This window comes from Platichthys flesus, chromosome 7 (assembly GCF_949316205.1).
Source record: "Platichthys flesus chromosome 7, fPlaFle2.1, whole genome shotgun sequence".
In the NCBI taxonomy this organism is placed as follows: Eukaryota; Metazoa; Chordata; class Actinopteri; order Pleuronectiformes; family Pleuronectidae; genus Platichthys; species Platichthys flesus.
Window position 1 is genome coordinate 13,138,514 of NC_084951.1, and position 27,779 is coordinate 13,166,292.

At 41.7% G+C, this 27,779-nt stretch overlaps 1 protein-coding gene across 12 annotated transcripts in view; it reads right to left on the reverse strand.

Annotated features, from left to right (window-relative positions):
• Positions 1–4,213: 4,213 nt before the first annotated feature.
• LOC133957154 (neural cell adhesion molecule L1-like protein) overlaps positions 4,214–27,779 on the reverse strand; it is a 37,699-nt gene continuing 14,133 nt past the window's right edge. The window contains exons 17-32 of one of the 12 annotated variants that reach the window (XM_062392604.1): positions 25,881–26,078; positions 25,082–25,152; positions 24,757–24,979; positions 24,520–24,555; positions 23,740–23,855; positions 21,363–21,567; positions 20,750–20,872; positions 18,600–18,782; positions 12,550–12,588; positions 12,141–12,203; positions 11,576–11,689; positions 10,762–10,923; positions 10,225–10,356; positions 8,592–8,664; positions 8,330–8,393; positions 4,575–4,707 (exon numbers count right to left, since the gene is read on the reverse strand). In XM_062392604.1, the coding sequence (XP_062248588.1) occupies positions 8,330–8,393; positions 8,592–8,664; positions 10,225–10,356; positions 10,762–10,923; positions 11,576–11,689; positions 12,141–12,203; positions 12,550–12,588; positions 18,600–18,782; positions 20,750–20,872; positions 21,363–21,567; positions 23,740–23,855; positions 24,520–24,555; positions 24,757–24,979; positions 25,082–25,152; positions 25,881–26,078 (1,802 nt within the window). In that variant the 3' untranslated portion in view covers positions 4,575–4,707. Of the gene's footprint in view, positions 4,708–8,329; positions 8,394–8,591; positions 8,665–10,176; positions 10,357–10,761; positions 10,924–11,575; positions 11,690–12,140; positions 12,204–12,549; positions 12,589–18,599; positions 18,783–20,749; positions 20,873–21,362; positions 21,568–23,739; positions 23,856–24,519; positions 24,556–24,756; positions 24,980–25,081; positions 25,153–25,880; positions 26,079–27,779 lie in introns of all 12 variants that reach the window. The other 11 variants (XM_062392603.1, XM_062392602.1, XM_062392599.1 and 8 more) reach the window with 11 other exon arrangements.

Here is a 27,779-nt window from a genome sequence, read left to right on the forward strand (position 1 = left end):
TCTTGCTCGATGGCTTTTCTTTGATTCTTTTTAGACTGCCTTGGATTTCTATGATTAGATAAGCCTGGCCATTGTTCCCCCAACCCTCTTAAAAAAAAACATACAGACAAAGAGTGTCGGCTATTGGAAGAAATATGGAAAATAAAACAGTGGCATTTGTGTGTCAAAGTCGTGAGATCGTGAGATTTCTTTCTGCACTCTCTTTTCTTCATCTGCAATGTTGCTGAAGCAGGTTTCAATGAGGAGCGTGCAGTCAAATAACCTTCGGTACTTAACCCCCCTCCCTTTTTCTCCACCCACTCTTATACCCTTTCTCTGGTAAAGTGCCCACAGCTTGTCCTTGAGAGAACTAGTGTGTATTGCTCCCAGCAGGCCCGAATGGCTATTTGTTAAAAGACCTGTGCCGTTGATTTGACTCCTGAACGCTCCGGCAAACGCTTTAGCTGCGTTCTTTCAAAAGCCAACAAAGGGAAAGAGGCCTACCTTAAAAGCAACTCAGGAAACACCTGTCACAGTTCCCCTCTCTGTGAACCTGACAGTGTACATTATTGATGAGGTCTTCATGGCCTTCATGCTAACTACTTCTTTACCGGGCAGCTGCGGTGTAAAGTCACCATCTAGCGCCATGAGGAAACTACGTATCTTCCCTGCGTACCACTGTTTTTTGCAACATTCTTTTGTCCTTGTGGTGTCTTTGGTTGGTTTGAAGTTGATACAATGCTGAGTGGATACAGCCCGCAGTCACTGGGCTGAACTCACAGCATGTGTGAGCATGCTATTGATTTCCTCCCACCAGGTAATTTCCAGGGCACTTAGTCTAAATATCAGCGCCGATCAACCCAGCTGAGCGGGAGTTGTCTGCGTTGAGCTCAGAGCTGTGGGCTTGTCGGTGTGTGTGTCTGTGTATGTGTGTGTGTGTGCAGCATCCGCCATCAGATAACATGAGCATGAAAACACAGAGTAGCAATCAAGGCACGTATTGAAGGAATGGTAAATGTGATCCTGACCCGGGCTCCTTGTAGAACAGGGCTATTATGACTTTTGAAAGGGGTCGCCTCCATGTCCTCGGGATATTTAGCAAAGAAAAAAAAAGAAGCTGCTCGTGACACTCAGGGAGGCTTTGACCTGAGTAATCGTTCGTTGTTGTTTAGAGGTTTTAACGTTTCACGGAGAAAGCAATTTTAAAACGGATAAGGGCGTAATCCCTGACAATACAGAGATAATCTCTTTAAATGACCTTTATTTTGCCATGAGGCATGGAGTGCTTTTCAACTCCACTATCCCAAGTCTGGTTTGATTACGGCTAGAAAGCCCTTGTATAATCACCAGGCTACTAACAGAACCGCAGCAAGGAGGCGGGGAGACATGTGCAAGAGGTCCAGCGATGGAAGGAGGAGGATTTGATTAAGGGATAGCTGGAATGAAGTAAAATAATCATTTGGTCATTTGATTTTCATAAATTTCATTGATTTTCATAAATTTCACAGATTTTCATGTGCAGAGTGAAGTTAGATGACTTTGTGTTCATCCTACCTGGTTTATCAACAGTCAATATATAAATACAATTTAACTGAATTAGCTTTACTACTGTTCACATATGTGGTTAAAAATATACACATATTTATACATATATATACAAACTGTTGTTATTCTTTCATACATTGGGTAAGGGTTATGTCGGCTATTTCAGAGGTCTTCTAAGCAATCGACACAATCGTCAGTCCCAAGATCACAACTCCTTAAAATAAAAGCTCTGTATTTCAGCTTGATATGAAGCATTGCAGCAACAAAACTGATTTGGGGCTTTTAATTTGAAGACCATTTATTCCAGAGAAAGGGATTCTGTGAATGTTGTTGCCATGATAGAGATCAGTGACACGACAATGCCACTATCAATATGGTAAAATGAACAAGATCAGAATTATCTGGCTGAAATTCTGACCTGCGATTTGACCCAGTTGTCGACTGCTGATGTAGTTTATGGATTACGATTTGTGGATCGCGAATCAGAGGTCGCAATGGTGGATCCATTATGGCGGATACTGTATCGTGCGGGCTGATCGTAGTGGTAATGGCGGATCCTGTGTCGCGTTGGCATCATATAATGGTGGTGGACCACGGCCGAGGTTGGCGGCTGATGATGGATCCTAAAAAGCGGCAGTGGACAATGACTGTGGACTATAGTGGATCCGACATGGGAGAGGGATCCCTCACATGTGGCTCTCTCTGAGGTTTCTACGTATTTTTACCCTGTTAAAAGGGTTTATAGTAGTTTTTCCTTACTCTTGCTGAGGGTTAAGGACAGAGGATGTCACACCATGTTAAAGCCCTATGAGACGAATTGTGATTTGTGAATATGGGCTATACAAATACAATTTGATTGATTGATTGATTGATTGATTTATCTGAGGATGTAAAAAAAAGACACGTTCTAGTCTTTTAACAGGCTTTGAAAAAAGATTGCTTGTCCAGATCGCACCAAACTCCACGTCCTCAGGCAGTTTAAAAAACACACAAGCTAAGTGAGAAGATAAAAGGTTCCACTTACCAACAGAAGGACCGACAGACGTATGTGGAATTAGTAGGTAGGTACTCACACTGTCTCTGAGGATGTCTTGTGGGTATCTTGTCTCTGAATGCACAATACAATTTAATTTGGATAGCAGTCAAAAAATGTAGGAATTTGGGGTCAAACAGATATGATGAGTATAGAAAAGGATCTTTATCTTAAAAAATTGACTCAGAAGTAAAGGACTAAACCAGAGTGGTAATTTAAAGGAGGATGTTAAGAGGTTCCCAGCAAAGGACGAATGAGTCAATCATCTTTTATCTGTGTTAGGTGGAACTCGTGCCTCATCAAAAGTGTTATCCTTTCCCCAAAGAAAATGAAAAGGAGAGAACGGGCGCTGCTTTGGCTCAGATAATTGGAGCCATGAGACCTGGTACAGTGACGGGAAAGAGATTGGCTACAATTTTTGTCTCTATGTCATCGGCTAACTTTTTATGACCACTTTTGCACTTTTTGGAAATAAATTATTGTTTCTCATGTTGTTTATCATGTGGGCGGATATAAGTTTCTCCTCAAACTGAGAACAAAGAGTTTTTCTGGTTTGCATTACTATACACCACATGTTCTTTCCTCAATAGGAAATGCAGTACGATGGTTTTGAAGTGGTCTTCATATCTTGAGAGAGCTCATGGGATCGGAAACATAAAAAGTAAGCCAATGAAACATTCAGTACTTACGCAGCACCGCCGCTATTATTACATCTGTTTCATTCAGATTGTTGAATAGGTCAAATCTCCACTTTATTTGAGTTATACCCTTGCTGAATATTTCAGCAACGTGCATTATGTATGTAAGGATCCACTGCATCTACTTCAGATTTAAGGGGCGAAATATTTTCAGGAGTTTAAAAGTGTCCGACGTTTGAGAACATATAGCTTATTTGTGCATTGTTTCTATTTTCATTTCACTTAGACTTTGGGCATTGTTTGTTAATTTTGGCAATAGATATCTTAGTTTTACAATTCAGTGGTCAGTCCTGATTTATTAATTCATTAAACAGAGCAACAAATACAAATTGATGATTGCAAGTTTAAAATGAAAAATAAATAAATATATATATATATATAGTTTGGGGATAATAAATAGCCCCCTGATAGTTTGAAAGTAATGTAGAATGAAAGCAGCAGATTTTTTAGCTTCTTTAGATTGAAAACCTCCACTTCATTTCTGGAGACTCCCTGTGGTGAAAACGTTATTCACCAGTAAGGGCAAACCTTACCATGATTACACTTGTACACCTACATACTCATACTATCACACCAATCTATACCCTGTAATAAACTGACCAGGAGCATGGTCGGGGGAAATCAAAAACTTGAGGTTATAAGAGATATGAGAACATTGTCAGCATTTCTTACATAAAAAATAAAATATGATCAATTTTAACATGTGATGTAGAACAATTGACGGTTAATAATTTATGAATAGATATTTGTATTCATGAGAGTGAGAGGAAGTCGGACACCATGCACTGAATTAATGAACATATATAGTGAATACAAAACTGTATGTATGTCCACTCTATGTGTACATTTTTATCCAGTGTTTAAAAACGACTAATAGCCTTTACGATGTATCCGGTTATTACTTTGTAGAAAATCCTTTTTGTTACAGTATGAAATTAATATACACCACTGAAGATCGTTAGGTACAAAAAAGCTCTTTATTATCATCAATAAAATTATTCCAAAAGAAATTTAAACATTCAAACGATACAGTCCATTCTCTTACAGTATGTACAAAGACTCACATGGTTTTTCCCACTGAGGTGTATGACTGGTGTGTTCTTCCCTTCCCAGTCTTCAAAAAAAAATATCTTTGTTCCTCCATTTGGCTATCGGAGCTATATTTAATGCCAGTGATGCTGAATTTATAAAGTCTCTTGAAAGGATTTGAAGTAGACAGTTTGAGCCGCAGCCATGCTTTATGCAGTGACTGGGCCGGATCCGCTGGGCTCGCTCACTGAACCTCTGTGCCTGCGTCCAGAATATTCTCCGATAAATGAGCCGTCCTCATTGAATTCCCCTTCACTCTCGGCGTAGTCACCCAGGCTGTCTCTGCTGACGCTGTCCCCGACTGTGTCATTGCCATTCAGGGAACACAGGCTACTGCCCTTCAGTGGTTTCTCGTCGCTGTCACTGCCATCAACAACAACAGAGAGGGATGACTGGGGTCAGTGGTGCGGCGCATAAACAAACATATTGTATAGCATGTCAGGCAGATGTTCGGGAAGCAACAAACTCACACACACACACACACACAGAAACACATGGATCTGGGCGGCTCTATCACACACAGGAACAGATATAGTAGTTTCACACAGAACCAAACGCTATGCACAAACTCACAGCAATACCAGCATGTACAGTGTGTTAAATGCACGGCTGCACTCACAGGCCCACCGGCTCCCACTCAAAAAGCAAGTTCTTATGGGAGAACTTGTAGGAAAAGGGAGCACAAGGGAGGGGGCGGGGGACTTGCTACAATCACTTCACTAATTGCTAATTGCCAAGGCTTCAGGACCAAAGGCAATTTCAAATCTCTTTAGAGCCAGCGATGGAAATTGCCAGAGTGCAGTGAGAAAGAAGATGGGTGGGAGATGTGTGCGTGTGTGTGTGTGTCGGAGGGGTGGAGGGGTTGAGGGCTGAGATTGAGAAAAGGAGAAGGAAGAGGTGGGGCATATGCAATCCCAGACAAACAGCCTGTCATTCCTGGTATTCCCGAAGGGCCCACACGCAGGCTGAGGAGATTAGATGCCAATTTACGGCTGGGCAACTGGCCAACCTGCCGGTGTCTCGCTACAAGACGCGGGGTCACCTCAAAACACAGAGGATATTTTTCCTCCCTGTCCTCTTTTCTAATTCCCTAAAGCGCCGGTGATCGGTCACACCTCTGTCCGCTTTAGTATTCATGGCACGGAGCATCTGCGCTCGGCAACAGCGCTCAGGTGGCTGCTGTATGCTGGTGCATGTTGAGGGCGTGCAGTCGTTGACACCTGCGTCGAATACAAGCTTGACATTTCGAGCAGCGTTTTAGCACGGACAGGCAGTTCAAGCCAAGATTACGAATCAGGTCTCCTTCACAGGGATTTTTAATAACTGACCTTATCTAGCCCATTTCACACGGCCGTTTACCATGCAAGCCACACTTTCATTCCTTATCAAACCGTCTTTCTCTGACGACTCTAGAGGGCCGAAGATAAGTGGCTGTTATCTAAGAGGAGCGGTATTCCACAGCCGTGGCAGCTCGCCCACAGTGACTTTGAATGCAGTGATAAAACGGGACTGGGTGCTTCTGAGCCGAGGCTCGTTCAGGAACTTGGTTGGGATCCAGCTCAGCCTCAGCTGTTGCTGCTCTTCAGCCTCACAAACAGGTGAGAAATGGAAGCACATCACACAAGGGGCAGAAGGTAATTACATTTCTCTTAACATTGACCCATGCTGACTTGGTTTGGGGGCAGTGCAGAAATGTTTTCCCCTCTTTTCAACTGAAGTTTTATTCAGTTTAGTTTAAAGGTGGCTAGAGGATCTGCTGCCATCTCCCGAATTGCACATACAAATGTGGGAAGGTGAGAGTTAAGAGGAGCAGAGGTAAACAAATAAAGAAGGAAGGAAAGGAAATAAAATGCATGGCTATGTTGGCTAACAGCCTAATCCAGCCACGACACCAGCTGTTCCTGCAGTGGGCAGCGGGACACGGGAGCAGCGGCCTGTCACCAAAGAGAAATCATCAGAACCATAATAACCACTTGTCGGCTCCCCAGACACTTGGCATACCAGTGGGTGATCCATTGTCTTCAGAGATTCAAAGTGCACCAGAGAGCCCTGAATCTGACTCTAAAGCCAGGAAAACAACATCTCAGTGAGGCTAAGGGCACTCTGGGGGGACCGTAGTCAGAATCCAGCCAGGAGAGGCATGCTAAACAAAAGGCTGCAGCCACACAGCTGCAACCGACTCACACACACACATATTAAGATGGCTTCTCCTCCCTGAGGAACTCACAAAATAAACTTGGCATCACAGAAAACCATCCCAAAGCTGTGCGCACCGCCACCACATGTGTACAGCAACAAATGACAACACCATGCAGCAACACTGTTATAATGATCTTGGGCTCTGGGGCTGGAAAATATTACATCTTTAAACTGTGTTATCTATAAACCGAGCTGTAGACGCAAGACAATGCATTTTTTTTATTAGAATTATAGTCTTGGCAACAATCAAAGGGACGCATTTGGCAGCAACTACACAATTTTGAGTAATCATGTTCTGAAGAATGTGACAATGAGTGGAATCAAAGCTGACTGAAGAGGCTATTTGCGGTGGTTTCTGTAGCAAAACAAACACCACTGTCACACAGTTGCTGACAGCGCTGCGGAGCAAAAATAGGATCCAGTCGATTTCCCTAAACTGTCACGGTGGCAGCAAAACAAAGCCAAAACAATAGAAATTCAACAGCTATTATAAAAAACAACAGCTGTCTACTTCAGTTTTTCCAGCCATTTGCCATGCTTAGTGTGTGTATGTTACACTGAATATAAGATATTTTCAATGAGCAATTACAGTAAATCTATAATCGATCCGTACGTCCGCGGTGGGAGCTTCCTTTATTGCAATTTAATGTGTCACCTCTACTGAAGGTAGTGCACAATGTGAACAGTAAATCTGCATCTGCTCCAGTCTCCTTAAAGACATCCTTTTACATTAGAGATGGTGAAATCATAAGCAGATCTAAGAAATTCAATTGTTAAAAGCAGTTGTCTGCCGGCCCTTCACTCAAAGGGAAACGTTTCTGGTTCAAGATTACAGCCAGCCCCAAGTCCCTTGCAGGTCAAATTATTTTGTTAAGAAACATATACCAGCAACAACCTTTAATGCCTTTGATACAGCTAACAGGAAATGCTGGGGTCGGACCTGGCCGAGTGCATGAATAAATGTACAGATACCACATCTTTAGAGTATATTAGCTTAATCCAAATAAGTGCAAATTTTCTTTTCCCAGAAATCACTTCTTCTTAGCCGCACCAAAACAGCAGCTCAGCTGTGCTAGGATTCCACACATAAGTACTTTGTAGTAGTGTAGCATTAGCCAGAGCTAGCTAAAATGGCAGCTGTAATGTCGAATAAGTAAGACAATCTGCCACTACTGTTGCTAGGAATAGGCCAAACAACAATGATATCAACCACCACTCTTATAAAAGGTTAGTAGCACACAACTTGTAATACACTGGTGTCAGATCAGGACTTGATATCAGACAATATGCAAAGTCAAACAACAGAATCAGTGTCAGGGAAGGTAATGAAGGGTAGTGGAACCTTTTGCAATATTACACAAAATCAATGCATTGGTGTTAATATGAGATAGCATTTGAATGAGATATTTGGCTCATATGTTATTTATCATATTGTATCACATAGGTACTGGAGTTTGGCTTCTGAAAATCTGATCGGGTGAATGTGTGAGTATGTTAAGATGATTTATTTTGACCTGCATACTGTGAGTCAGCTGTAATACACTCAGCGACAGCAAGCGTGCAGATGCCATTTAATTCAACTAGCGAAATGCCACTTCATAAATTACACATGTAACAAGAAACAAGCAGACTACAGGTAGGCACAAACACACACACTAACACACACAAGCTGATCTCTACTGAATCAAGCTGACTCACAGTCTCCACTGAGCACGCACATGCACACAGAATCAAACAACAAAGTAAAGTGTGTCACCATCTACTCTTAACTACTCGGTGTGATTACCTAGCCCATTAAATGAGGAGAACATTGGCTTCTAGGCCGATCCTGCTCGTGAATGCAAGGTTTGCTTTCGGGATGGGAGAGAAAAAAATAACTGTGACACATGACAAATGAGTTTCTCAGCCACAAAAATATTTCACATATGGTGGTTAGATTAATATGACTACAACACAAGGCATTTCTAGGAGATAAAGAAAAAGGTAATTTCCCCAGAACACATTTCTGGCGCTGCAGCTTTCCTCTGTAAAGTGGGAGTTCAGCTCACCTGTATTCAGAGAAGGTGTCATCATTCATTGCTTGTGACTCGACGTCAGGATGGAGGTCCTCCTTCTCTTTCACTGCAGGGGGACGGCAGGACAGACATTTCAGCGCCATTGTTAAAGAGCAGCACTTTCATCCATAGTTGTAATACATTTCACTTGTACTGCTGGGATGTGATATCATTTGTAATGCATCAGATTCAGATCACTAGGAAGGTTCCTGTCCTCTTACATTTTCACAAGGGAGATTACTCAAACAGTAGCATCTGCCATTGGTTAGCGTTTATCATCAGAGGTGAACATTTATGCTCAGTCAGTTTGTAAGAGTGAGTCGGTCTCATGCAGGTGAGAATTAATGGACCAACTGGTCATTTCAGGATAAACAGTCACAATCGCCTGCTTTGCTCCTGAGTTATCATGTTGAATAATGACTCTGATGTCACAGTGAAGTTGGCCTTTGACCTCTTGGGTGTAAAAATGTCATCGCTTCATCTATTTCAAGACATATTTATCGTTTTGTCATAATTAGAGTGTGAATTTCTGAGTTATGGGCAAAAATGGGATTTCTGCTGTCAAAGTGACCTTGACCTTTGACCGCTAAACTATTATCAGGTCGTCTTTAGGCGAACTGGTGGAAAAAATCTCCCAGGGCGTTCCTGAGTTATCGCTTTCACACGAAGGACAGACGGATGGTCAACCTGATGTTGGAAGTGTAAAGGCATAAACAGCCTCTGAGTGCAGCTAAATATGACGGAAAACTAACTATCAAGTCTGGACACTGAAAGCTTTCTGCACAAAGTGCTGCACATCGACTCTTTGTGTAAATATGCTTTAAAAATACCAGCTGCTTTTAAAGAAAAACAAAAGAGGGATTTCATCAACAGAGCTGGATGGGCAGTGGGGGAGAATCCAACAGAGCTGATGAAACATTCAATGCTTCATGTCAGAAGCTGCTGCAGGCAAAGAAGTGGAGTTGTGTTGAGAAGACGGAAAAAATCAGGCTGAGAGGAAAGAAATCGAGTGAGGAGACAATTTGCAGGTAGGTGGCATTGTGAAACTGAATTTGGCTCGGACACAAGGTTACACAAAGGCACAGAGGAAGAGCCAGGATGTCTGCTCAGGTGAGAGGTGAGGAGCAGTGGAGCTAAGCCAGCTGATTCTCACTCATCTCGCTTGATAAGTTCTGTGATCACAGGCTCCAAGCACTACTAACAGAGCCACACTAATGATTCCACAAGGAGTCAAATTACACAAGCTCATCCCATTTGGGGTTAATGAATTCGGACTTGGTGGGGTTGGCATGCATAGGTGTCCAACATGCATGCAGGGTGGATTTCCAAACAGGGTTGGGGTGAGGGTTGAGGTCCACTGCACATTTACTTTCCTTCGGGATGTCAACCAAAATGACAGTAGAGTAAAGAGTCAGATCAAAGAATCACCCTGGAAAACTGGTGGTGTTTGAAAATGTCAGAAATGATGCATGTAACCAAATCAGACTGAGATCTTCTATCTGTTTCCTTAGCTGCATTTTGGTTCACTTCCCGAAGCAAGATGATAAGGGGGCCCAACCCCAGTCAAAGACTAACTGACCTTTTTCCATGGAGAACATGTCTGGTCGCCGGCGCGGCGGTGGCGTACCTGCATATTTGCCACCTTTGTTTCGCCGCACAAAGCAAGCCATGAGTGCGACAAGGGTGAGGAGTGCCAGAGCACACATGGTCCCAATGACCCATCCCTGGGTCGAGGAGTTTCTCTGCTGACCTTCCACACCTGAGAATTAAGAAAGGAGACGCAGAGCTCAAAGATCATCCTAACACATAGTCTATTTGAGTATAGTCTACTTGAGTACAACAAGCATTCCTCAGACAGCGTTATCTTTGAGTAGGAACAAAAAAGCTGCAACATGTTGAATTCAAGTTTGAGAGGATTCTCACATCGTATTTTATACACATACCCTTCGGCTATAACAATAAATCTCTTCTGAAAATATATGAGATAGGAAGGAAACAAAACATTAGATATGGAGGAAACAAAAAAAATGTCGATGAAACACAAGGAAAATAAATGAACTCGCACATTCACCACAGTCAATATCAGTTCGTTGATGATAGGTTTGCATTGTTATGGCAGGATACTAAACTGTACGGACTGGGACTCCTCTGTCTCTCCTCTCACCTTTGACTTGAGTCTGGATAACGTCCTCGAAAATGCTAGCGTTATCAAGTAGTCCCTTGGCCATGAGGCGCACTGTGTACACCGTCCCGGGTGTGAGCCCATCAATTACGTGGAAACTTTGAGAAGTGTTTACGGCTTCAGAAATCCACCAGTTACCATCACCTACACAGCCAAGCACAAGAGGTGCACAAGCAGCAAGTCTGTATTAGAGGTCATGCTACAGAGAAAGAGGAAAGGATAACCTGTCACCGAGTCACAAAGGGTTCCTATGCAAGCACACTTTTTGTACTAAATCTAACATTAATCTAACATTAAATATTAAAGGAGACATATTGTGCTGAATCAACATTTCTCTTTGTTTTAGGGTGTTATAAAGGGTTTTGTCAGCAATTGACAGTATAAGGAAAACAATGTGTAAACGTTTTAAAGTAATATCCGAAATTAAAACTATGAGATCAGTGTTTGTCTGTCCTAAATATGCCTGTTTGTGATGGGCTGTTTGTAATGCAGTGGTAATGCAGATTTCATTCTGAAAATGTCAGTGACTTGCAGTATTTTGAGCGGGGGCAAGAAAAGACATTTTTTTGGGAGTTAGTAGATAGATGAACCTGAATATAAACATATACTACATATACATATACATATATTATGTCTCCTTTAATACACTTCGATATCGTGGAAATGATGGAAGTTACCATGCAGACACTAGGCTTGTAGTTTATGTAGGATGTGAAATTCAGATTCACATAAATGTGGTGCCAACTAAAATTCCTATCAATGTTTAGCAAGGCTGGGGACAGGAAAAGTAGCTTACGGTTATTCATATAAGCCACATAAAGCTGTGAGTCCTGCTGCTCTTCTCTGGCAGTCCAGCTGATTTTGGCAAAGGTGTCACTCACATAGGAGCTTACGTTCACCAGGGCCGGAACTGATAAAGAGAGCAGACATAGTGGGAGGAGAAATCAAGGACAAAGGAAAACATAGACCATCACAGAGAAAAGGAGAAAGACAGAAGGCAGGAAAAGAGGATTAGCAGAGGCAAACAGTGCAGCAGCAGCAAAAAAATTTTTCAAGAAGACAGTTCAGAAGGCAGCAGTGGGCCCGAGACTTAATTGAGTGGAGCTGGATTTTGCCTCATAAAGGGTTAGGAACAGAGATTGTGGGCGGCGTTGACATCTTGTCTTCTCTCGCTCTTAAGCAAAGCTGACATTTCCTGATGCTCCGACCCCCCCGGCCCCACATCCCCCCAAAGAAGACATCAGAACAGTCGGAGACGACTCTGTGTCTCGACTCCCATTGTTAGTTGAAAGTTCAGGTACAATCTGGATGGGATCACAGGGGTATTATTGTCGGTGCATGTGTGAGTGTGAGCTGTATACCTAAGGAAAGATGAGTAGAATTGCCTGGCATAGAGGTTGGAAAGGAGAGAGAGCAGTTGTGGGCTGAAATCAAAGAGAACCCTCAGATGTTAGATTCCAGCAACAATACTGTCAGATCTACTGCTCTATATCGTGAAAGAGAGTGAGGTCTGAGATTACATGAAGGCAGGATTGTTAGAGAAACCAGGGAAACTGGATTAATGCTAGCAAATGTAGCAGGGAGTCTCGTATTGCCTTTTAGTTGGTTTCCAGGAATTACCCAAACATCATTATACAACTATAAAGGACAAACAATTGCTGAGGCCATGGCAAGCTACACACTACAGCAACACACCTACAACCTTGTTTATCCCTAGCGCTACTACTTCTACGTTGGCATGCTGCAGCCACTGCAGGGGCTGATACATACTGCTCTGAATAGGGGCCACAGCTGGAGTCAGGGACAAATCTTCAGAGGGATAAAAAGAAAATGAAATAACAGCAGAATATTAGAAATATACGGCAAGCCAGCTTTAAGGTTTCTAGAAAAGGCGCACAGACACACTCTCCTTGCAGATTTGTAGGGATGCGTGACTGCACATACATGCATATCCACATACAGGTACGTGGGCAGTACATCCCCGTGTACAGATCCTCGCATGGCGAAACCTGCATCGGTGATCTGTTCTTCAGATGAGGTGACTGGTGGAGGAACACACTACCAGAGGGCACCGCGCAGCAAAAGAAGCATACACCTTCTCCCTCCCAAATTACTACTTCTACTAACTCTAACCAGTGATCCGGTATTTATCACAATAGATAATGTAATCAATAACAAATTGGTATTTGATGGATAAAACCACATTTGTAGGCACAAAATACGGCAAATCAAAAGATGACATAAAGAATTCATTAAAAGAAAAAATGAATCTTTCCTCATTGCTTGACAAGTTTCCATTAATCCCACAAAATCCCAGATTGACTGACATCAACTGATCAACTTTAAATTCTTGAGTTTAGATTATTATGCTAACTGCTTAACAGTGGTATGATGTATGCATGTGTCTTACATGTATAACTAGAGAGGAGTCTCATGTCGCCCAATGTCTGTATGGGTTTCTCCAGTTTCCTCCAACAGTCCACAGACAAGAGGCTAAGTTTAATTTGAGACATTCAACTGACAATAGGTGACTATGGGAGCATGAGTGGTTGTTTTTGTCTTTATTTCAACACTGTGATGTATTGGTGACCTGTCCAGAAGATGCCCAGCCTCTTATCCAATGGCTGCAAAGACTGGCTCTAGCCCCCCGGCGATCCTTAAGGGGTAAGCTTAATAGATCTTGGATGGAAGGATGAACAACTAGTAATAAAACAATAGTTTCTTAATAATCATTTTGCTACTTGGAACTGCTTTTTTTTAAAACTCAAACAAGTTGTTTGCCTCCTCCATCCAATGCAGTTTTAGTATATAAGCAGTGTGACATTTTAACTTTAGCCACTGAACTCTAATCACTTAATATTTGAGACAACTGGTCAAACTTTTAACAAATTCCCTTGAGGCAGACTGGAGATATCTTCAAAAGTTCAAAATCATGATTTTCCAGGCCACAGTGACCTTGAACTTCGACCTTTTACAAACAAATACCAATCAGTTTATCTGTGGGTCCACGTTAACGTCACCAATTTTTTTTTGATAAACTTTGTTCACAAGGCAAAATAATTTGCTTTGTGAGGTCAGAGAAACCCTGATGTTTGATCTTTGACCCTTGACCACCTGAATGTATATTTTTTAAGCCATGAGTCACTAACTGAACGTTGGCTCAAAACTTGAAGACCTTTTCTCAAAAATGTGACGGACAGACAACCAGAAATCATACTGCCTCTGGCAACTGGCTGAAGGCATAAAAGGTGCAGTTGTAACTGTAATTACTAAGACTATAAACGTAATTGTGTATTTTTATTATCGTACAAGTTTACAGGTTTGTATATTAATGAATTGCTTCTTGAACAAATGACAACCTGTACATAGGTGACCCGATAACCCTGAATCTAATAAGTGAATGTACGATTTTAGTACTGTTGGTTTTGGAAAAGATAAATTCATGCTGATTATAGATCTGATGAACTGTTTTTCTGGCGTCACAAATATTTTTTCCAGAAGTTGGATTTCCAGTCAGTAATAGAAGTGTGGTAAACAGATCTCACTGTGCGCATGTGGAGCCCCTGCGTGAACTTACAGTACATTGAAAGAAATGATAATAATACTGCTGTACACTGAAGCTGTCTGTTCTGCTCTGATTGCTGAATCCTAAGCTAATTAGAATGAACATAAAGCCAGCCCTTGAATACACTGTTTCCAGCTTAACTTTTTTCAAACATTAAGTCCGAGCCATTAGCAAATGTGTCGGCGATAACAACTTGGGTATTCGAGTGCTGTGCTGGAGAGCAAATAATTGGAGGAGCCGGTTTTGTGTGTGTGGCTTCAGAGGTGCGTGCTCTTCTCTGCGTTTTGTCTAGTTTGTAACCCAATTTATCTCTGCTGCTTTGTTATCTCATTAAACCTGATGGAGAAAAACAGTTTCTCCGTCTGCCGCACTCTCTTCTGCTGTGGCTGTTCGCTCTACTCTTTGTTTTTCTTTCTGTTCGCCTTTCTCACAGATGTTCCACTCCATCCTTCTGTAAATCTCTCACTTCAACCCCCCCCCCCCCACAACCCTTTCAAACAGCCACACACACACACAAACACAGGGTATGTCAGTTGTAATTTTTGTTTCTCGTACTTAAACGGTGATAAGCATTAAAAGCTCACTCAGTCAAAGGTGAACTTTAAAAGGAACACTCCAGAGCCTGCTCACTGGGGCTTTATAACTCACATGCATTCTTCTTTTTTCACTGCCACTCCAGCCCTCCACATTAATGTCTCTAAATTCATGATGCCCCTGCTCTGTGATATTGGCAGCCATAAATCCACTCTGCTGCATTGTGACTAACACGCCCCGAGGACACGCTCCAAAACAGAACCATTTCATCTCCCCACCGAGCCCCTACTCAGGCCTATACACAAACAGTGCATCTAATGGCTCTCAGGCTGGACATCCACCTCCAAGATGCAAAGCCTCTCAAAGGAAACATAAAAGCCAGAGAGAAATGAATAACTTTTTATGAAAACATACAGATGGTGGAGAAACATATTCTCACCCTGCCAATAAGGGAGGGAGCAGAGAGTTTCTCTTTTAACTTTGTTGTGAAATTCTGGCACTCGTTATGACAGTGTTACTCATCAAGGCTGAAATGAACAAATGCCAAACCCAGCTGAAACTGTATTGGGGCACGTTATATTGTCAAATAAGGAAACCAGAATGTCTAAATTGAACGATGTTGCTCTCAACTAAGTAACGTAAAGTTTTAGCAAAGAGTTTCACTGAGTGCGATACAACTTAAACAGCTACATGTGAGGAATTTGTCATTTTTGGCTTTGGCGACCAGAAACATGGCGTGATGGTTCTACAATTCAAACACATATTACATTAGATAATTTTATCTCCTAAGGTTTTGCATGTAGTAGCTTATAATTGCCGACAAAGCTGATGGAGTAAACTACAACTTCCTATAGTTCCGCTAGCCAGGTTGAGAGAAAAGAGCGTGGATTGCTGCTGTTTCCTCAAATCCTGATGGTTTTGAACTTTTTCCTACATTTGTAACTACAAACCTCAGCAAAATCACGTGCAACAGCTTGTTAACAGTTATAATAGTTTGTTGAATCTGATCCAAGCTTTAAATCGTACATCAGCAGATTAATTACAATAGCATTCATTCATCTAATGTGTTTATGTATTTAGTATTAACTCACTATCCCTGCTTGATATGTATGGACTTCTATACTGAGAATACACTTGGACAGTGGAAACCAGAGGAAAATGCTTATTTTGCAATTTATTGTTAAAAGAATAACTTGTTTCCCACAGTTTGTGCTGGGATGTGCTTCTCTGCCCATATTCACCACACTCTCTCCTCTCATTTCTCCACCGTCAGCGCAATGCATGATGGTAGATACTACTCGGTCATTAACCATAGGTTGTACACCGTTTTTAAGGATGCATTATGGGAAACAATGAGTGCACTTTATGGGGAATGAAAAACTAACCTAAACATTCAGACAGCCCTACAAAATGACAAACTACCTATAGAGTGAATTGCAAGTGATATCGGACCCAGCCAAAGTGAGAAACAGTTCCAGTTTAAAGGCCTCAGCTAGCAAAACGCTACAATGCCAATCCATGCTTTAAAACACGGACCATTGTATCTTCTCCCAGGCCTTATTTAAAAGGGTATTTAGAGGATAAAAATGCTCATAATTCTGCTGCTAGACATGCATAAAAACGAGGACGCACAGTAATCCAGTTTTACATGAGCTACGCTGGCTCTTAGCAATATTCAAAAGGTCTTTTTGCTTTTTCACGAAGCTCAAAATGGTCGAGGATCACGCTAAACTGCAGACTCCCTGTCGTTATATTGTATTTGTCTTCAGGTCACTTGGATTCTCTGCTGGTTTGTAAGCTGTTCGCCGCCCCTATCATGTTTAAAATAGAGACACACTCTTTATAAGCAAACTGTGGGAAAGCATTCACAGGGATGATATGGAGACAATCTCACCGAGCATTCTAAAGCAGCATTTTCAGAAACGATTTCCTCTTTCAGGTTCGCTCTTCATTTATTAGCATCTTTTTAATATGATACACTGTGTTAAGTCACGGATGTTTCCATTATAACTGCTTTCAGACATGCACTGAACTCTGCAGTTCCTCCGTATTGTCTCTATGTGTGAATGCAAATGGCCGAGTGAGAGCGCTCCCCACTTTCTGCGGACTTTCTCCACCTCCTCCCAGTATAATGTCCGTAGAAATCCAGGAGAATTAAAGAGTAAACAAATATCTACCAGTGACATCAAGTCTGTAGTCATGAAGTGAACATTGGGGGGGACCAAAATGATTTTAAAGAATGTTTAATACTAGATTATAAGTCTCATGTGTGCTTGGTAATATAAAGATATCAATGTGTATTATAACTTTATATATTCATTTTTTTATATTTTCCAAAATATACTTTCATAAGTTTATCAAATTATATAAAATATACTCAAATATCTTTATATTAGCATAAATACAGTAGTCTTAAGAGGCAAACACATTAGGGCCCACAATGTTAAATATTTGATTGTATTATTTTTTAAACAATGAACAGATATATATATATGCATTGCTATAGATCTATAAAGACAAGTACAGTCAGTTTAGCAAAAGGTTTAGCAAATTGGTTTTATATTGATCCTACACTAACTCTCTCTTCAGTCATCTTTTCTCCTCCTCTGCTCCTCCCCTCCTCTCCTCCTCCCCTCCTCTCCACTCTACTCTTCTCCTCTCTCTTCTCTCCTCTCTCCTCTCTTTTATCCTCTCCTCTCCTGTCCTCTCCAGTCATCTTGTTTGCTTGTCATAGCATTGGCATAACCGTTTACTATTGTATTCAGACACTTTACAATTCTGTTTATTGGGGGGGACAATTTGACCATATTTAGACATTGGGATTGACACCATTATGTCTACTGCCCTGGATGACAAACACGTAGAAAACACAGACAAAGATGCCATGGCTGTGTTTTGTCAAGATAATTGTCTGATCCATGCAGTTAATACGTCACTTCCTGTCTCTGTCTCCTGCACCTGGCAGCTCCACCTCTCGCCTGAGTAATGCAGGCAGAGTATTTGATTCTGTTGGGAACGCGTCGGTGCAGAGAACCTCCCGCTGTGTTGTGCCCGTATTAAAGGCAAACTGCGGAGAAGTCCTTAGCCAAGTCTCTGGAATTTACCCGCAGGTCATGTCTGAAAACGGCTTATTTGTCTATTCTTCACATCCTGACTCATTGTTTTTAAATGTTTTTTTATTTGTGTGAAGGGCACAATTGTTGTTAAGTTGATTTTCATTTCAAGGCCACCACTGAAAATCCAGAGAGGCAAGAATATGTAACAGGGAAGTGTCGATAAAACACCCAAACTTTTATTCAGTGTGAGCTGAGCTCCAAAAACCCAATTCCCTCGACTCAGCAGAGCATTTGCATTAGATCATCCATACCTTGTAAACACCCGGTTTTTAACACCATGCTTCAAGTCTGCAGCATAAGCTTTGCATAAATAAGCAGTTTCCAGGCCCAGATAACAGTAATGACGTCATGAGGGGGTTATTATTTTTTTAGACGTGACAAAATGTTTTCAAATGCAGAAAGGCTACTCACTGTAATGATAAAAAAGTGTTTTCATTGTGGGGACAGTACAATAAATCATCAACATAACTATCTCCAATTTGTATGACTTATCAAATTTCACGTCTACAGTGATTTATGCTTCCAACACTGGAAGGGCTTTCAAATTAATACCAATGCAGATTAGCCACACTATCACCACAGGTACACTGACTTCATCTACTCACGTTCCGGAGTGACCGTGTTGCTCTCCTGGGCGAGTGGAGGTCCGCAACCTGCTCGAGTGCAGGCACTGAGGTGGAAGCGGTAGAGGCTGCCCTCCTGCAGGCCGTGGAGCTCCCACTGAGTGGTGTCAGCCCCAGTGATGTTCGTCTCCTGGGAGTCAACCACCTCCAGTGTGGTCTCATTAACTATAGATGAAGGAGAAAGATGTCAGGTCAGTTCACGTGGCCTGAAGTGAGCCTATAATGGGAGGACGCGGCTGAGAGTCGTCACTGTTTGTCCCCTGTTATGTGTGAATGGAACACAACTACAATGAGGGTCAATGGTCGAGGGAGGGGCGCTTAGGGATGAGGAGATGTCATGCTCGCTCATGCAGAAGGGTGAACGTGGCAGATACATGTCCTGACAGGTGAGCTGAGGAGGAATACATTATGAAGAAAAGCGAGAGAAGATGAAAGCAGCAGATAGAGAGCTCGAGAGGGAGTGGGAGGGGGAGAGTAAACAAGTGGCAATGGATGAAACGAGGAGGGAGAGGAGAGAGGGGGAGAGGAGGAGGAAATGAAACTTAAAAGATAATTCCAGTATTTTCAAAACTTGGCCCTGCTTTCCCGTCTTTTTGGGTCTAAATGATTAATAGGAGCAAAACTGTTTGGAATCAGTCCAGTAATCGAGGGGAAATCACCGGCAACAGCGAGAAGGCTGGACTGTAATAAAATGGGGCATTTGTTCAAGTCACACTATGTCCACCAAAGTGCTGGTTTTTACCACTGACTGTCAGATTGTTATTGTATCTGTCTGGCAGCATTATGAATAGGATTCCTGCGGAGATAGATGCAGCAGATAGGCTCAATACTGCAAATATTTATGACCCTATTGATCATTGAGAGCCAGAAAGATGGGGAAATAGGACCCAGGTTTGTAAGAATGCCAGAATGAGTCTTATAATGAAGGAAACGCTTAAAGAACAACACTTTCAAAAGAAGAGATTGAGGTGGTACAGGTGGGAGAGCGGAGGGAAGGCAGTGGCAAAGGAAAATGTGAGGAGGAAGCCGGAAAAGGAAATTAGAGGAGTGGCAATCACAAGCAGCATAACGTATCTCTAAGCATGTATTATAGATCAAAGTACAGTATGTGTGCAGACTGTGGAAAGCAACGCACTTCTCCTGAAACCCCCTTCGTTGATGTCAGAGCTCTGCGCGTGTTGAGATGCAGGTGAGAATTGTGGATATTTTATTTTATGTGTTTGTGAACACAGTGAGATTATTCATTTACTACTTACACAGCAGTTTCATGACTCCAGCGGATGTGCAGACTGCGCGTATAGCACAGCATATATTTTATTCATAGAGTTTATAGAAGACAAAATCTGAAACGGGCTTACACGTTAAACGGTGAATCATTTCATCTGAAAAAGAAAAAAGAAAAAAAACACACACACACTGCATGTGTAGGAGTATCTGTGTAAGGTCTGACAGAGGAGCAGATATTGAAGAGCAGGCCGGACTCTGTGGGTGTTGGTGGAGACGGCAAAGTCTCTGCCTTCACATTTCACACAAAGGACCTCAGAAATGTCAGCCTATGAGACTGTGGGCTTTGAAAACAGGGAGAGCGTAATGAAAGACATTTATTCACAATAACTGCAGTGAATGTGTGCAAAGAGAAAACGCTCCTGGGTGAAGATGAATGCGGTAAGAAATATGAAAAAGAGGCACAAACAGAATCGACTCAAATGATCTTTTCTTTTCTTTTCTTTTTTTTGCGAGAGGAGCTTCAGTCCGAGAGGATCTGAGATGAGAAACACTCAGGGAACTGTCAAACCACAATCTGAAGTCACCTGCTCAACTCACAACCAGGCTGTTTGAACCCCATCGTGTAGTGCTCAGTGTCAAACACTGTCACCTAGTGTCTAGAATGATAACACAGGTGGTGACAATAAGGGAAAGGGTTAGTGGAGGGTGTGAGCTGCATATTTGTAAGGTTTCTCAATTGGGAATCAAAACTCTAATATGCTTAAAGTTTAATTGCAGTGCACCCCCCCCCTCCTCTCTCCCCCCACACACACACACACAGACACAAAATATCACCTCTTCAGATTACTACTAACCGAACTACTGCACAGACATTTGTGAATGACAACAACATTGGGTATACGTACTGAGGTGGTGCTGCAAGAGATAACCAGTGAGGATGCCATTCGCCTCCGGGGGGGGTCCCCAAACCAGCAAAATGGAGTCTTTCTGTGCGTTCGAGGCGGTCAGGATAGGCACTTGTTCAGGAACTATGAAAAATGAAAATAATGTTAGTTAATCTGCTGCAAGGATATGTTCCTCCTAGTCCTTTTTTTTATTATTTTAAATGCTACCTTTTATGCCTCATATATTAAGCACTTTGTAACCATGTTTAGATCAGTGCTATACAATTAAAGTTATTATTATCGTTATTATTATTTTCCGGGAGATTCGGCAAGTCAGACGTGTTCATGACAACAGGAAAATGTCTGGAATATTCAGGATAGGAGTGGCAACCTGGTAGAGCATGCAAGGGGCAGGACATGACGTTTAAATTCTGTCTGTTTTCCTGCTGTATTGTCACATGGGTTCACTCTGAAATTATCCGGACTGTGTACTAGGGGATAATGTCTGGAGCAAATCTCATAAAGCTCCTCCTGAAAATGTCAGGAAAATATCCAGAGGTGAGTGTATGTCTGATAGCAGCTTGAGTGTGTGAGAAACCCACTTAAGTTAACAATATTACCAATATGACCTCACCTCCCTCTGGAGTGTTGAAGGTGACCGGGTCACTGTTGGGCCCATTGCCCTTCTTGTTGAAAACGCTCACAATGAGTCTGTATTCAGTGAAAGGTTTGAGACCCGGTACGATGACGTGACTCCTCTTCCCTGTGAAGGACAGCGACTGGCGGTCATCAAAAATCTTGTTGGGATTCAGCAGACTGTGCTTCCTCACCCAGTGAACCTGTGACAAGGAAGTAAGGGAAAATGTTGAAGAACAACTTTATTATGCTATGGACTCAGTATTTACTTGTGCTTGGGATTCTTGTACCTGCGTTTTTTTGCCCTTCGAGTTTTTCATTTCCTGTTGTTTTTTTTTACTTTGTACCTTGTCTTATCTCTTTTGTATGACTTCCTGTCTTTTTCCTGTTTCTGACCGTCTGGACCTGTTCCTAATATGTTTCACCTGTGTTCTATATCCTGGTTCTCATAAAGTCTATGTGTTTCCTTCCGTCTTGGGCAGTTTGTCTTTGTTTCATGTTTTGTGCTACTAGTGTTTCAGTTTTGCTCATCATCTTTTGAAACCGTTGCACTTTTTCTATGAACTTGTCTTCCTTCCTCAGGTGACTGGAAGCCTGTTTATACAACTCAACATTTTGTATTTGTCCATCATCTGCATTTGGGTCCTGTTTATCAAACCCTGACATCTCAACCCAGCACAGAGACAATGGATAGAGATGGAGAGGAGCAGCTATTAAAGACTAGTTTCACTGAGGCAGATATCTGACACATGTTAACCCTGAACGAATTAATACACTGTGTTAAGGAATGTATATACTTTAAGAGACGACACCTGCACAGGTGGCAGAGTGAAGTTGAGGCAGGATGTGCCAAAGAGCATCTCTTTTACAGGTCATGTAACATAATATCACAGTTATCATGCACAGCTTAAGGCTTTGCATACAAGAGTATTTTCAACCCTTGACTGATTTTAAAAACATGGGCGACCACAGACATAATGACAGATTTAATGGATTCTATCAGTTAAACTTATTGTTATTATCTTATAGTTGATTTTCTAATCTTCAGAACGCACACACTAGATGATTTGGCCAAAACGTTAGACACGTATAGCGATTCCAGATTATCGGAAAGGGAAATCGGGTCCAAAATCTGCATGGTTATCCTCTAGTGTGCGGCAGCCCCATTTTTGTCAATTCAGCAAGTTACTACTACTTCTATCAAAACTGAGTCAAGATCATTCTGAAAGTAACAGTATAATATTCCTATTAGGGAAGTCTGAAACATAGAAAGTGAGAACAAATTGGGTTGCTCAAAATGTGCTTCATTATAATGGATTCTCATTGTTATGTAGAATGCATATGTTACACATTTTACTTTATTTTTAGAAAATAGATACAATGTGTCATTTAATGTGTCCCTCACATTGTCCTGTGGAACCTGTGAAACCTATCAACATCAAATAGCCAAATTATGAGGGAAAGCTGGGATTTCAAATGATTTCTCTCAGGGCTGCGGCTCAGGTGGAGTTTGACAAATTCTGGGTACAGTATCGCAAGAATAATAAGATTTACTGATTTAAAATCACACTGAGACAGAGACAACTTTGTCTCTGTCTCAGTTTTGACTTGTCACATTAAAATGTTAATTTGCTGTCACAGTATTGGTTGATAAGGGCACATGTAGGAAACAGTGGAAATGAGTAGTGTCTTTTTCCTGGAAATATGTCCTCCGTTATGACACGCTGGAGACAGGTGAGTGACAAGGGGTAAGAGAAGATGTATTTATATTATAAGACCTAGTAAAATATGCCAGAATAAAAATATAATTGCACTAAACCAGGTAGAGGACATAGATTTTCCAAAGGTAACTTTCCACATCAAAGCTAGTGGTATTAGTTGCTGCAGCTCCTCTTTTCAGCCTCTTTCTGAAACGCTGTCTCTTTAAGGCCCCCCTCCTGATAAAGCCCAGTCTGCTATGATTGGCCAGCTGGCCCACTGCGTTTCAGGAGCAGTGTTTTTTGGCCTTTTAGCCTTTTATCTTTGAAGAAGTTTTATATAAACACAAATCTTTAGAAATCACTAGAATAAAGGGAAGAAAATTAAAAGCAAAATATTGCTCCCTTCATTTTTTGTCCAATAATTGCAAATTCTCTTAAAATAATAAAAAAGTTAACCATTTTACCTTCACCTCAGTAGTGCCAAATGTTATTTGGTATGTCCTTTTGATGCTATTACATTATTAAATTGACTGAAGTTCCATCTTTGTACGCATCTGATGGAAAATTACTAACACATCACTGTGATGAAAAGGGCTCCATAGTCACTCAGGTTAAGTCTTCAGTTAAATGTAGCCTGAAAAAATGAAATCCTGATCCAGCATAAAGGAAACTTACATTGTAGCCCCCGAGATGACCTCTGACGGTGGCAGATGGAACCGGGGTCCAGCTAACTCTCAGAACAGTGGTGTTGATCACCTCCACCGCGATGTCCCGCGGCGCCGCAGTTGGAACTGAGGAACACACAGCGGTAGGTCAGCAACGCACACAACCTGCGAACAACAGGCCACCTTCGCAGAGCCTCTTTCTCACCACCGTGAAACGTGTTTAAAGAAAGACTATTGACTGAGATACAGTGAGCGGAACAACAACAAAAAGAATCTTCTCTGAGCTGATATCTTAAAAGACGGAGGAGGTCATTCTTTCGCTTCAGGTTGTGTAGATGAGATCTGTTGCTGGCTGCGTTGGTAAATAAATAGAAAAGCTAAGAGATCAGCTTTAAGGTGCAGAAATACTTTCTCAGCTGGACACAAGATAAAACACCTCAATTGTTCAAAGCTGGGGTTTTTTACTTGAGGCCAGAAGAAATTCAAGACACGGCATGAAATAAATACTCTAAATAATTTCTTCTCTACATGGTACTGTACTGGTATAAGGGGAAGGATGGAAGCACAGCAGACACTACAGTGGGAAGCAGCCAATGTGACAGTGCAAAGTGTGTCGCGATCTGTCAAATCTCCGACAGCTTCTGAGACAGAAGCGCAAATTTGACATCCCTCTGCTCTACAAAGGTTATCTGCCACCTGCTGGATTTGAGGAGGGAGGAAAAAGTCACTATTGCAGACTCACTCACACAGGGTTAACACCACGGGCAAAAGAAAAAGAAAAGAACCTAACCTGAAACATTTTCCCGCAGACAATGCCAAAAGACAACTGAAGACAGGAAGGGGGGGGGGGATGATGACACGAGAAGTTCACAAGAAAGTCGCAAATAAAGCAACACTCACATGTGCCAGTTCAGCCTCAGGGCGTGTTTTAATGAAGTTGAAACCGATGTGCTTATAGACATGTTATATAATGAAATTATATTGTAATAAAATATAGAGTCGAGGAAGTATTAATTCTACAACTCACCATCTTCTCCAGAGTAGCCCGTGAGGACTTTGGGTTCAGGTGCCCACCCGTGGCTGTTCCTGCTCTGAATTTTGATCTCGTACGGGACGAACGTGCTCGTGTTCCTCAAAACAAACGAGTGTCTCTTCTCCATGTGATCCTTCCAGGTGTCCTCCACCCCCAGTTTCCTGTAGCTCACCTTGTACTCCAGGCCCGGGCCGTTGTGTTCGATCGGCCGCAGCGGCTACAAAGAGACAATATGCCGATGACTTAGCAATCACGAAAAACTACCATGATATGTTTTCTTACGTATATGATATACTTTCTTATACAATCTTTCCCTCACCTCCCAGGTGATGTCCATTTGATGAGGAAGGTGTCCTTGAATTTTGATGTTCTCCGGGTTCCTATCAGGAGCTTTGGGGTAATTTGTTAAATTGTATGATTATATAACAATAAATGAAACATAATGAAGTAATTTGTGTTAATCTTCACTACAGTATATCTACTGCAGCCTCTTACAGCTAAAGTGCACGTGCCTATCGTTACTATTCAGCATCAAGAGATCCTGATTTCATTAACAATATATGAGCTTGGTAAATGCTTTTTTTATCCCATCAAGCAGCCAAAACAAGAAAAACCATACAAACTTAACAAATTTGAATCCTTACGGCAACTTAAGTTTTTGGTTTAGTTTAAAGCTGTATCTCCATCTGTTCTTGCTGGAGTGTATTCAGTTGTTTTAATCGTTTCATTCGCTTTAATTTAAATCTTAGAACTGTATTTATTTCTACTGCTCTCACTTATGTTTTTTTTTTCACTTTTGTAATACTGTTTTGGTTCTTTGTGTTTTCTTGGTGTCTCGGCACGTTTTGTTTATTTTCTGTTTTGACTATTGTAAATCTCTGCTTCAATGTATTCTGAGTTAAAATACAAGTTGAAGGAATGAAAGTCAAGGTTGAGGAGCCACATTGAAAGGCGCTAATGCTGAGGGCCTTCCGGCTCTACTGCTACATGGTCCTTTTGACAAAGGCCGTAGCCTCTCCACACGGCACCTCTCTGCAAACTTCAAAAGAAGGTTGCACACTTTCACCACTCACAGATAACAACATCAGAAAATGTTAATTAAAAGGAGTAGGTCCTACCAGCAGGGGGTGTTTTGTATCTCTCAGTGGGCTCACTGGGGGGTCCGGGTCCGACCGCGTTCACAGCATACACTCTGAACTGGTAGTTGAGGTGTCCATTTAGTGCCAGCTCGGCTGTTGCCTGGTTACCGGGGACTTTCTGTAGCTCCCTCCACCTGCCGGGCTCCCATTGGCTCTCCTCGTACTCCACTACAAATTCTGTGCTCACAGAGGAGATGGCACCGCACATAACAATTACACATCCAGTCATCACCATATGAACTGATGATCACATCCGCTGGGAGAGCATGAATTAAACTCATTTTATTTAGACATTCTTCAACCTACATTACAGGTAGACTAATAAAGGAGATGTTTAATGGTGTAATAAATGTGATGAGTGGATAAGACGATCAATAAGCTCATTAGGGAAGAATGGAGCTGGAGTCAGATGGTGATTAGCTCAGCTTCCTTAATACAAGGACACGTATTTGCCTTAAAGCCAAATTGGCAATTCCTGTTATTTCACAGATTAAACAAATAGGATAGTTACAGAACCCTGAAGTGCAAATCAACGGCAAACCACAAAAAGCAGGCAAATCACAGTACAGAACCATAAATCACAAAACACAACGGCTAAACAAAACACCATGGTCAATAAGAAAATACAATAATAAATCACAAAACACAACGTATTGAGGTGCTTGCTATTGCCACAGCCCATCGCTGATTGGCTGGAGACACTGTCCACGTGTTTTGTGATGTGTTGTTGTGTTGAGTGATTTGCCTTTGACATTGGCACTTCAGGGACACCGTAGATATCATGTGTTTATTAGTGAACTTAAGTTGTGCTGGTAGATCGATGTGAGAGAGCCAGGCTAGTTTCCAGGCTAAGATGGGTTAATCACCCTTTGACTTCATCTCTGTGCTAAATGCTGAGACATCCCAGAGGTGTTGATCGTATCATTTCTTGCATTATTTTCTCGCCCATAAATCTTCTATAGGTTGAATTTACATAAACTTAAAAGTCCCATGTTTTTACTGTTAAAAACAATAAAAAGCAACTAATTTCCAGAATCCCACAACAGTGTCCGTCCTGCTTCTGAAATGATGGATGTGTAAATTAGTTAAGCAACACTACACCTATGAGTGTGTTGAAAATTATGAACTGTTCAAAATCCCAATTAACTACTTGGTATAGAGTGCCTCAAGTGAGTGTTTGTCATGGAGGGAATAATAAATGAGTAAACAAAGGGAGGATTTCAGACACAGTACATTCAGTACCTTTGACAATTTTCATGACTAGTTAATTAAATTAAATTAATATTTCAATACTCATCCACCTGGTGCTCAGCCAGTTCCACAGTTAATGTTAATTGGAACCTATTACGCTGATTTCTAGCTTTATATTTTTATTCTGGGACTCCGTTAAGCTTCCCATTTAGACTTGATTATCTCAAAGCGCCAGTTATGCAGTACCTCAGTTGAGCTTTTGACTGAAACAAACAATATACGCTCAGATCCCGAAAAGCTCACTTTCTTCTGACCGGTCAACTGGTCGAAGATGTACTGTAAAACGAGGTAACTAGTAACTAAATCTAAGTAACGCAACATAAAATGGCATCTTTTTTTATCAATTCAGACATATTGGAGCCCACATTGGCCCAGAATATGAGTGTGCACAAGCAGGACGTCTCAGTTCTGTGGATATTACGCCCTCGACATAAAACAAGAATTATCGCCCTGTGAGTGTTTGTCCCTCCAGCTGTTCCTGACATACTGCATTCACAATAATGGGAGGTCAACATGACCTTTGACCCCTGACATCCTAACACTTTGAGTCCAAATCACATCTGGTCAAAATTTGAAGAAATTCCCTTGAGGCGGAACTCAGAAATGATGTTCAATCGGCCAATTTTG